The sequence below is a fragment of the Sarcophilus harrisii genome, chromosome 6, assembly GCF_902635505.1.
Source record: "Sarcophilus harrisii chromosome 6, mSarHar1.11, whole genome shotgun sequence".
In the NCBI taxonomy this organism is placed as follows: domain Eukaryota; kingdom Metazoa; phylum Chordata; class Mammalia; order Dasyuromorphia; family Dasyuridae; genus Sarcophilus; species Sarcophilus harrisii.
This window is the reverse complement of record NC_045431.1, coordinates 16,740,523-16,753,093: the sequence shown is the minus strand read 5'-3', so window position 1 is coordinate 16,753,093 and position 12,571 is coordinate 16,740,523. Positions and strand designations below refer to the sequence as shown.

Sequence of the window (12,571 nt, the reverse complement as noted above, 5' to 3'; positions counted from 1 at the left end):
TTTTTTTTCTGGTGAATCTTTTTGATAATGTGCTTCTCTGAACTCAGAGACCCCGATCCTGGAGGGAAAAAAAGCCTGTTGGTAGGCCATAACCTTCTTAGGTTGACAGGAACTTTCTGAGTTTTTACTCGATAGAATAAGCACCTGTACAAACTGAAGGTCATATTGCTAAACAGATCAAATATAAAAAATCAGCCATATACATATACATATACACATATACATACATGCATGTGCATGTGGAGATGGACACCCACACAAACAACAAAAAAATAAAAAGCATTTATAGTAGCAAAAAAATGGAAATAATGAAAATGTTTATCAAGCAGGAAATGACTAAACCAATTATAGTAAATGAATATGCCATAATAAACTATGACAGGGACAGTTTTAGTGAAACCTGTTAAGACTTGTATGAATTAATGCTGAGTGAAAAGTGAGTGGAACAAGAATATACATAAGAACACTGACAAAAAAAAAATAAAAACAAATTACCTCGAAATACTTAAGAACTATAATTAATGCATTGGCCAACCAGGATTCCACACCACTGGACTGATGCAAAGCATAATATCTACTTTCTGACATTTAGGGTTCAGAATAAGACTTTAGATAGATAGATATACCCAGAGAAAGTAGGAAAGCAAGAAAGCAGGAAGGAGGGGGGAGGGAGGGAAGAACAGAGAGAGGAAGGGAAGGAAGGAAGGGAGGGAGGGAAGGAGGAAGAAAACAGACAGGAATCTATTTGTTCAGTTTGGGTTCTTCTCTCTCTCTCTCTCTCACACACACACACACACACACACACGGTAAAGATTGGAGTGAAGTTAAGGGGATGGGAGAGAAAGAAATATATATCCATTTTTTCAAAAACAAATAGTTTTTATAGAAATATGGTTAAAATATTTGTACATGTGTAACTTGGGTTGGATTGCTTACTGTCCTGGGCAGAAGGAAGATAAGGAATGGAAGGAGAAAAAAATTTACAACTCAAAATCTTATTAAAAAATGAATGTTGAAAATTATCTTTGTATGTACCTGGAAAAACATTGAAATCTGTTTTTATTTTTTTAAAGGATCACTTCTCCCCTTAATAAATGAAAAGTAACATGTCAATGAAGCAAATTATATATTCATCTAAACAAAGAGGGACAAGGGCTATATATTTTGAAGGTTTGTAAGCTATTAAATAGCTAAAGCAATGAAGGATTTAAAATTACCATCCAGGTATTTTCCTTTTTCCCAGATTATTACTGAGTATCCTGCCAGAAAGCTGAAGGAGTAAGGATTCTTCTTGAGTTTCACTGTATCCAGTTCTGTGACATATCATCTATACTTTTGTATTTCCTTCTTTCTGTGATCATAGGGAAACAAAAGTTCTACTTAAGGAGTTTTTGTAACTTAAGTAGGACTAATTATAATTGTGTGTGTGTGTGTGTGTGTTTGTGTGTGTGTGTTGTCCTAGAAACCTGGTACATAGAATGATGTTTCCATTAAAAATGCTTTTCTCTTCCCAGCTGTGTGATCCTGGGCAAGTCATTTAACCCCAATTGCCTTAGCAAAAAAAAATAAAATTAAAAAAAATGCTTATCAAATTGAGCTCAGGAATGATCTTTCGGATTAACCTCTTCTTAGTTTGGACCTACATAGATAGTAACCAAAAAAAAAAAAAAAAAAAGTCTGACAGTTTCTCATTTTTATCATCTGAAATCCTTCTAAATCGAGCTGGGGATTCAATATCTTATAAGATATGAGTCTTCAAATATGACCCTAACATCCAATTTGGAAACCACTGCATATACTATTTGAATGCCAAGGATTTCCAAGGAAATCTAGCAAAACTCTCTGAAGAAATATGAAATTACAAATTTTAATAATTGTTGAATTTCAATTTGGAACTTGTTATAGCCAATACACTCTTCATAACATATCACTAATATCTGAACATCCAGAATCCTGAGCTTCCATTAATGAAGCCTGGTAATCTGAATATAAAACAAAGGCACTTCTATTTTATATATAGTCAGCCATATACATATACATATACACATATACATACATGCATGTGCATGTGGAGATGGACACCCACACAAATAACAAAAAAATAAAAAGCATTTATAGTAGCAAAAAAATGAAATAATGAAAATGTCTATCAAGCAGGAAATGACTAAACCATATAGTAAATAAATATGCCATAATAGACTATGACAGGGACAGTTTTAGTGAAACCTGTTAAGACTTGTATGAATTAATGCTGAGTGAAAAGTGAGTAGAACAAGAATATACATAAGAACACTGACAAAAAAAAAACAAAAACAAATTACCTCGAAATACTTAAGAACTATAATTAATGCATTGGCCAACCAGGATTCTAGACCACTGGACTGATGTGATATATATCTATATCTATCTATCTATCTACATATATATATATGATATAGATATATATATCTATATCATATATATATTTGACTCAAATTACCTATGAACGTAATCACACTACCTAACATGCTAGTAAATAAATGACTCATGTTCAGTAAACTCAGGCCCAGCCTTTATCCAAAAAATGTGGAATTCAAATTAATTACATTTAATCAAGTTGAAAAATGCATTCTAAATTCTAAATAAATGGCACTTTTATTGCTTCAAAAAATTAAATTATTAAAAAACTTATAATAAACTCCTTACCTGTAAAAACAAACAAACAGAAAAAAAGGACTTGAGATTAAAGAATTAATTTAACTATTTACCATGTAGATAGTTTTCACTGCTAAGGCCAAAAAATCCATGTATTTTCCAAAGTTGCCAGTTGAATGAAAATTACCAATCTCTGTCATAAGTAAGTGGCTGACTTTCAAGGTATGACTAATAATTATTAAGGCCAAATGAATTTTGGGTACATGAATCACTTTAGTCTTTAAGCCCTTTTTAATTCTTTAGAACTTTCACCTCACCTTCATCATTCTTTATTTTCATAGTACCTCTTCCATACTGAAACATACTCTTACTTTTTTTCTTTACCCTTTAAGCCAGTCTATCCTAATCTTAGTTAATGTTTTTTTTTTTTTGTTTGTTTGTTTTACTTAACCCCTTTTTTACCTTCATTCTGGAATTTGTAGAACAAGCACCTTAAAATGTAAAAGAAATCACTTATCCAAATTCTATTCTTAAGAAAAATCTTAACATGTCCTTAAACAAGTACTAAACAGAATTAATAACTTTAAAATTACATGAGATTTCAACTACTAACATTCATATAAGTGAAAGCATTTCTTTGGAGTGAAAATTCTTGTTTACCAATCAGCATTTTCATGTAACCTTAACAGAAAAGCTCAAATATCTTTTTTTTTTTTTTTGGGGGGGGGGGAACACCCATGATATGCAACAACTGACTCCAGACAATAAGGATACATCTTTCATCCAAGCACACACAATATTGAAGAGATCTCTGATTTTTTTTTTTAAGTGCTGAGAGGTGAAGGAAAAAAAAAATCCCAATTTCTATACATTTTATTGCTCTAACTTTTAACTTTTTAAAGTAAGCCAACTAAAGGTATCCCTCCAGAAAATTACACCTGCAATATCAATTTAATGAATCTCAAGTTAATAAATTATAGCAGGCTAAATGCATGTTTGCCTTAATATTAAAACATTTAAACACTGTATGTTATATACATCATAAAACAGGATAAGAATTTTTTTTGGAAGCTCAACTTTTAAAATGCCACTATTATTTAGAAGGCAATGAAACAACTAGGAAGCTTAGCACAGTTTTCAAGCAGCCATATATAACTGTGTAAGTGGTGTGTCACCCTCAACATAAATCAACGCAATCCCACACAATAACGTCTCCAATTTATTATCTTTTCCACAGTACAAAGTTTCACAAACCAAATATCCTTTGTAGGTATTCGAAGTCTGTAAACAAGTGCCCATTCTCCCCCCACCCCAGTTTAAGTTTGTGAATGTTTAAGTCCTTCAATCAAGTTCCAGGTTTGTCACTTGCAAAAAGAATCAAGAATCTCCGCTCATTAAATTATTTATATCTTTTATCATACAGCCTGCAATGCAGTAAAATCACAGTGAAAGCCCTTGGGGAAAAAACGACAGAAACAAAAACCATGATCTTTACAGCAGGACTTGAAACTTTAGAGTAATAAATGCATCTAAAGAAGCTTCCCATAATAAAAGTGTGGGTTTCCATTTCCAGAAATCAAGTCAGTTAGAAATCCTAGGTTCTACTTAAAAACCCATTTAGATTTAAAAGTGAAAACAGCCTCCTCAACTTCATTTTTTTTTAAGCCCTAGACAGTTTCACTTGCAGAGATTTTTTTTTCCAGTCTGGAAAACAGTAGTGCAATTAGTTTTACTTCTTTTAAGTAACTTAGTCCAGTATTGTAAATAACTCTGTGGAAAGATAAGAAGATGCTCTGGTAAACAAGAAATTTTTGCAAGCCCATGCCGGCTTACTAGTCCATTAAAGCTCAGAAGTCCAAAGTGGCTTTCAAAAAAAATTTTTTTTATATACATAACTAATAACAAAGCAGAAATAAATAGGCAGGAATAACTGTAAACTGTCTCAATGTTTTAATGATTTTTTTTTTCAGTGACAGCTGGTTTGACGATGGTAGAGTCACTTTAATAAGCAAACAGTTGCCTTTAAGGGCATTCCACTATGGCATTCATTCTGGAAAGCCCAAATGGAATTACATTCCTAAAATTTTAAAATAACAAAAAAAAAATTAAGTGAAAGATAAAGAAAGGTTTAATGACGCCACACTTAGGGATTTCTACCAGCCAAGTCACTTGGATTTCTTCTTAAAAAGGCTTTTAATTTTGGATGGCTTTTTGCTCTTCTCCCCATTCTGACAAAGGTCCTGCGGGATGCTGCTTATCCTGGGAACGTGTGGAATTTCTTGAATGGGTTTGCTTTCGTTGTTGGCTGAAGAACACGAAGTGTGGCGAGGTTTGGGAGCAGGCAGACCACTAGAAAGCTGGTTCATGCTGCAGGATTTCTCCAGGATCCCATTGTACACTTTGCTTGCAGGACTGAAGATCATACTCTTAGTTTCTGTCAGACCCATACAGTCAGGAGAGCCTCTGGAAATATTAGCAGTTACTGGCGAGTCTCCTCTGGATGAATCTTCCAGTGAGAGTTCCTCCCTCGATATTTTTCGAGGAGACAACGTATGGTACATCTCAAGGCTTGAAGGTGGAGATTGTTTTCTTCCAATGGACGAGTTTAAGGAGTCACATTCTGAAGCTGTATCTGGTACTTCCCTAAATGAGACAAAATCAAAACAAGAAAGCTAAAGATGAAATTCTGACATGAAAAGATGACAACATAATTTAGTTCACAAATAATTACAGCGAATCTATGTAATTCAAAAGGAGGGGAGGGGGAGAGAGATCCTGAAAGTGACTTCCACAAGTTTCAATAAGCAAACCAAGAATAATCTTCATCATTAAAATTTACGTTATTTGCAAAAATGTAAAAATCTGATGTTTTATTTAGGAAATGGAGGAAATGCTAAAATATTTTTATTTCTGATCTGGAAAACAGTTTATAATAAATTGGAAATAGGACTATCTAATGTAGTAACACTTTAAACGGTTTATTTTTTTTTATTTCAAGATCTACTATAAATCATTGTCTTGTTTAACATGTATTTCAAAGCATAACTGAGTATTAGAATTTGAAAAATTGTTCTCTTCATTTTCCCTCTCCCAGTCATTGTTAAATTATTTGGTTAACTGGGCAGTTAAAAATTTACAGTGGAAAACTCAGTTTCATTCATTCAAAAAAAGTAGAATCAATTAGAATGCATCAAAGTACATGGTTATGAGCATGTTAAAGATTGTGTCATTTAAAGGGGAAAATCATAAAAAATAAAACTGGTCAGGTTGCTCTTATTTAAATCTTAAAAAAGCAAACATTCCTTCCAAAATTGCCTTAGTAACTGACATTTTATTGAAATTAGATAGATATTTGCATTAGAATGTTCTACATTAAATTAAATTAAACTAAATTAGAACAAATGAAAATGTGTATTTCCACAGGTACAAGCATCTATTTGGAAAAGATGTTATCCTAACCCCTGATTTTTTCAGTCATCTGATTATACTTTTAATTTCTGTCAGCACATGATCAAAATGACATCTGAAAACATTTGCAGCTAGTCATGATCCTAGTCTGGATCAAATGAGAATTATTGCCTTGATTTTTTAAAAATTAGATAGAAGTCTTTTATTTTTATATTTAAAAATATAAAATATTTTAAAATATTTCTCAGTTACTATTTTCCTACCACTGATTCCTACATATCTTTGAAGAGGCAATGTTTGAATTACCACACACCACTTTAAGGACACTCAGTCAGTTAACTTAAAATCAAAAATTAAAGTATAAGAGGCAATTAAAAAAAATCTTCTTATTCATTAAAATGCTCAAATTAAAGGAGCATAAATAACTAGGTATATTCCTATACCCACTCCTTCATGACTTTTGTATGGCTTCTTTCCATCCCTGAGAAAAGTAAAGAAAAAGAAAAAGTATTTATGGTAGAAAGGAATAATGAAAAAAATAGGGGAGATAGTCAAGAAGACAAATAGTAAACAAAAGGTAAAAATGGAATATAAATAGAGATGAATGCTAAGGAAAAAAACTTCACAAAACCACCTTCTAAACTATTGTTGTTCTCACAACTCACACCTGTAACCATCCATCCATTTCTTGGAGTACAGCACCATGACAATTTTCCAGTATTGATTGAGTGTCTGAGTCCAGTTATAGGTCTGAAGACCTCATGTAGGAGGAAACTCTCAAATTTACCACTACCACTCGCCCTAAGAAGCACAAGGTAGGTGAAAGCATGAGGAAGCTGAAGACATGAGTAATCACATATTTCTGATACTATAATTCGAGTTGGAAAAGCCTCCTTTTTAGTAGAGGAGCATTTTTTACTAAACTCACATATAACTTATCCTGGGAAAGATTAGTCCTCCTCCTGCCAGAGTAGCATTCTCTACTAATCAGCAGAAATGCTGCCTATTTGTTTCATTTCACAATTAGACTTACTAAATCAATATTTTAGCAGAGGCATAGGAGAGAGAGACAATCTCAGGTTTAGGAAAATCTGGGCTCAAATCCAGCCTCAGATATGTATTGACTTCGTGATCCTGTGCAAGTCATTTAACATTTCCATTTCCCAGGTAACTCTTTAAGAAAATGAATAGGAGAACAACTGTTCCGACGTATTAGTTGGGGGAGTTTTCTCACCAGAAGTTCCTAACTGATGATAGCACAGGTGCAGACCAAGAAGAAATAAAAACAAAGCATTATTTAATGAATTGAACACTGGATGAGAAGTAGGAAGAACTAAATTTTAGTCTGGACTCTGTAATTAATTGTGATTTTTCAATAAGTCACTAAACCTTAAGCATAACTATAACTATACATCCCTAAAATATGAAAAATGAACATGACTAAAGTAACAAAACTCTAAATTGCAATCATTTCTAATATATTCAGAATGATTTAGGGTCCTTCTCCACAGCAGTTTCTTTCCTATCCTACATAATCTTCTAAAGACACTAAGCTTTAATATACATTTAATACTAATATCTAGTCATTGTTACCAATAATTTGTTGTGTACAAATGCAGTGTAAAAAATGACAAAGACAATTGGAAAAAGAAGTAGACTATTCATATTTTTTAAAAAATGAATAATCAAAAATATAACCTGACTACCATCCCAGGGACCTCAAAATAATATAAGACCAAGAAGAAATACTCCATCATACTGGATAGCTCTCTTTTGAATCAAACTGGTTAAGAAGGATATGTATCATGAAAACTCTGTGTGTGTGTGTGTGTGTGTGTAATGTTTTTTAACCATTTTTGTAATGGCAAAGAACTGAAAATTAAGAGAGTGCATATCAATGGAAAATGGATAAACCAATTGTGGAATTGTGGTGTATGAATGAAATGGAATGCTATCATAAAATATTATAAAAGGGACAATTACAAATAAACTTGGGAAAGTTTGAATACAGAGTAAAGTGACCAGAACCAGGAGAACAATTTTAAAAATAACAACATTATAAAGAAAAACCAACTTTGAAAGTCTTAGGAACTTAGAGCAATGAAATGACTAAACATGACTCCAGAATGCTAACAACTCATTTTATCTTCCTGGTAGAAAGGTGCTGGATTCAACATGCAAAATGAGAGAAATATTTTTTTGGACATGACCAATATTGGATTTTGTTTTAATTGACTATGTGTATTTGTTATGACATTTTTTAAGAGTAAGATGCTATAAGACATCTTATAAGACATGTTCTAAGACAAAATATTATAAGACACCTAAGAGTAAGAGAGAGAGTTTGTGGGGGTGTGACAACATTCCCCTATACTCCTCCCCCCACACACACACACACCAGAAATATACAGAAAAATTTAAAGACAAGCAGAAGAGCTTTGAAAGTAGGAAGTTGTGTTTTAAAATAAAAGCAAGCAATATATGGCGGATTTGGAGTGTCATGTACAATCCTCTGAAGCTGTACAATGTTTACTGAAATGCTGATTTTATTTGATAATATTTGTTAAAGTTCAGGTTAGAATTGTTTTAAAGGTATGGATGTATGGTACTCTGTGCTGATGGAGGGTATACTAGAACATACGAAGTGTGTCCCATGGTCTACTAGTGCATGGAACTACTGCTTTCATCTTATCATTTCCATGTGCTTTACACTCATGTCCGTATAGATGATAACTTTACGAGCTTATAAAATTCTTAGACAAACTCTTTCAGTGTAATTTTCTTTGAACAACATGGCATAAATCAATAACTATAGGATTGATTACTTTAGCAGGACTTTCAGTTCAAAGCACTTGCACCTAAATGATCTCATTTGGTAGAAACACAGCACAATTTAAAGGCAAGGGGCAGTATGTGCACATGTGGATAAATAGCCAAGGCAGGACCAACAGTAACTAGACAGAGGCTCTACCACACTTCTTCCTCTAGGCCTAGATGACCTATGACTGAATGGCACATGTCATTATTCCCTGAGAGTGGTTTTCTGAGCCTCCACTACCCTCTGTATTCAGATAGTCATTTTATAACTAATTATTTACTTGATATTTTGTTATGTGGATCAGCTGTTCTCTGTCATTTGGCTGCTTTGTGTGTGAAATTCTAACCCAGGTTAAAAATATTTCACAAGATAGTATCCAAATAAAAACCTAATAAAACTAAACCCCATAAGATATCAAAAGGTTTCTATCTCTACAGACTCAAACAAGTAGATTAAGTAATTCAAGTAAGTTGAGCTAGTTAAATTGAGTTTTCCACATTCCTGGATTTTCTCTTATTGTGTATATATAGCCTGTTTTACTGCAGAAGTACATAAATAATTTATCATATCAATTATTGCCAATTTGGACAATCTGGATTCTCAAAAGGTCAAATTAGAAAGAGGAAAGGAAATATTTATTATTCCCTAATAATATTATTCTAATAATCACTTTAACTCAATTTTCTTTCAACTTTGTAAATGCTTAAATGTCTACAATGTGATAATTTTGTAGCTGTATCAGTCTGCTTTTTTTGAAAGATTTTGGGCCAGGTAGAGAAAAAATGGTCATAAGTACTATATATAGATAGTTTAGATCAGTCTCCTAGTATAAAAGGCTCCTAACAATTGTAATTACAATGCTAGTAACTGACTTGTGAAAAATTAGAGTTAGAAACCATGTGGTCCTAAAACTTCATTTTAAAGAAGAGGAAACAGACTCACAGAAGTCTTATTTCCTATTATTTCCATTAGCACTAGCCCTCTTTGTAATGAGATTGTGCTTTACCATTACTATACATTCTCAAGTAATCCTCACAATGAGGTGAGAATTTCCTGGTGATTAAGAAAACTGAGCCTCGATGAGGTTGACTATGACAAGCTCACAGATAAAAGTAGCCAAAGTGCAGCAGACTCTCAATCCAGAGCTAGCTCAGAGAAAGACTCCTGTAAATGTTATATTTCCAAGTGCTTAAGCCCACCAAAGTTTTACATAGTAAGTCATAACTCATACCACTGTTTGTCAGCAGTGAAGTAAATGGCCTCTTCCTCCTCCTCCGTGCGATAAAGAGCGGGGCAACTGGAAACTGAAAGAATATCAGGATCAGGGGAAGGCAAAGAAGGCTGCATGTGCTGAGGATGCCGAGGATGAGGGGGGTGGGCAGGAAGCTGAGTGTGTGGACACTGTGGAGATGATGGCACAATGCTCCGGCGGGAACGGCAGAGACTGCTGCTTCTGGCTAATGATACAGCAGATTTTGCTATGGACCCTAAAAAAGGAAATCAAATATTTAAAGAACGCTTCCCCACACAAGATGCAAACTGCAATCTCGACCACAAGCTGCCTTTATTCATATTCACACACAGGAGAGAACTGAGGTACAACTGTTTGACCATCTTTACCACATTTGCTTTCTGCTTTTGGCCCAATATCACTTGCTCCTAAGAAAATTAAGTGGTTTTTGTTTGTTTTTAAGAAATAAATAGTTGTTTTGATGGCAATTGGCTTAAAAGCCAAGAGAAATAAAATGAATACAAGTATACTGTAAAAACTGAGCAATATCATCACCAATTGTCTATTGTTGATCTGTCAATGTTAAAGTTAAAGATGACTAGCATTGTTAATGTCACAGAATTGCTAAAATAATTTAAAGGATACTTCTGTCAACTGCAAAAGCATTAATGGTTCTGGACTTTCTTTAATCATATAGTCATATTTTGGGGTTGATTTTAAACAGATATTTTTTCAGACACTACAATCAAATACAGATACTAAAACCACATAACTTGAAAACATTATAAATTAGGAAACCTTTTGTCCTATGTTACTGTCCTTTTTTTTTTTTTTTTTTTTTCCATATTGTGCTTTTGCTGATTTAGGGAACTTCAGATGAGGAAATCCTATTGATCAATGGAGATGGGCCTCTGCTCGGCAACTAACTTACTGTATTAGAAAGGACACTAAAAGCTTAAGGGACTTGCCCAGAGTCACAAAGCATGTGTCAGAAACAGGGCAAAAAGCTAGGACTTCTTAAATTTGAGGTCACCTTCTATCCACAACATCACTATAAAGTTACATACCCTTTCAGGTCTTCTCAGCTTAGAGTTGAATAAACTGAAGCCCCAAGTTGTGCCTTGCCCAAGACCATAACAAATATTTTAACTCTGGGGTTTCCATTTGGTCCATTTAAATTTTCAGGAACTTTGCTACTTATGGGAAGATTTTATATTTCCTTTGCCAAGCTCTTAAATCCCTTTCAAATTGTTTCTTCCACAGCTCTCATTTCTTTTTCAATTTGGTGCTCAGGTACTCGTTTCATTTGTACAAACATTTTTAAGCTCATTAAGAAAAACCAAAAGCCTTGCTTCATCTTTTGCAGGAATTCTGGATGAACTGGTGCCCAAGCTGTGCTTTTCTCCGCAGCTTTGCTTGTAGTTGTTTGGGGCTCATTCTCTTTTTCTGAGTTTGTCACCATAACTTTTTCACAATGGACCTTTTTTGTTGTTCCCTTTTCCAGCCTCCTCGACACTGGACTGGTCCTGCTGCTGCTTTCTTGAGAACATTCATTCAATAACACATTCCAGGATCTCGATCTCAGAGAGAGCTTGGGCTCCAAACTGCAAGCACTTTTTAATGCTCCCAGAGTAATAGGAATCTAGCCCGCTGCTCTAAGCGCTGCAGGTTTTGTTCTAAGCAACATGAAATGTAGGTCCCAAGTTGGTCTGGATTTCCTGTCCTGGTTGTTCTTCCATGGGGGTGGGGAGTAGGGGAGAGGCCCTTGACGCTAGAACGGAGACACCTCTCGTGTGGGCTGATCTACACTCCGCTGCTTCCGCCTGAACTTCCCCTCCTTTCTCAGTGAGCTAACACGCTCTGGGGGCCTCCCTGCCCAAGCTTCCCTCCTCCATCTGCCCCGTGTGACTAAGTTCCCCCCAGCGGTGCCTTGGAGCAGGTCTGCAATCTCCTCCAAGCCAGAGCCCAGCCCAGTCTACGAGCTTTCCCAAGCCCCGGGCTGACTGGTCTAGGCAAATGGCCCCTGATCTTTTTCTGGAATTTCCCATAAATCCTCGGCCTGGTGTGTTTTCTACATCTATTGGGGGCAGTTTTTCCTGGGGAGCACTCAGTTCTATGACTTCTGTCTACACCATTTTGATTCCAATTATACATAATCTTTCTAGGTTATTATTTTTCCTTTTGTTTATAATTAAAATAGAAGTTTTAAGAGCAGTCATATGTAAAAATAACCATAAGAAGGCAATTTCTAAATATTCTATTTTTTAAAATAACCTAAAGTGGTGAGATCCTTAATTTCACTATATCTTAAGCCCATTTTTTTAAAAGGTGTCTATCTCTTTCCATTCTTTGTGTCTAACTTTCTAGTAGCAAGCAAGGTGAAATTAAGATTCACCATAAAGAAATTTATCAAGAAGACCTGTTTTCTAGGAGCATATATATTTTGGACATCAAAGATTATCCAGTACAGTAAATATTGG

At 34.4% G+C, this 12,571-nt stretch overlaps 1 protein-coding gene across 5 annotated transcripts in view; it reads right to left on the bottom strand.

Annotated features, from left to right (window-relative positions):
- Nucleotides 1–3,833: 3,833 nt before the first annotated feature.
- The window catches only part of STIM2 (stromal interaction molecule 2), a 134,376-nt gene continuing 125,638 nt past the window's right edge, over nucleotides 3,834–12,571 (bottom strand). For 4 of the 5 annotated variants that reach the window (XM_031941945.1, XM_031941948.1, XM_031941947.1 and 1 more), the window contains 2 exons: nucleotides 10,092–10,347; nucleotides 3,834–5,277 (listed from right to left, as the gene is read on the bottom strand). In XM_031941945.1, coding sequence (XP_031797805.1) covers nucleotides 4,800–5,277; nucleotides 10,092–10,347 — 734 coding nt within the window. In that variant the 3' untranslated portion in view covers nucleotides 3,834–4,799. The remainder of the gene's footprint in view (nucleotides 5,278–10,091; nucleotides 10,348–12,571) is intronic. The other variant, XM_031941950.1, reaches the window with a different exon arrangement.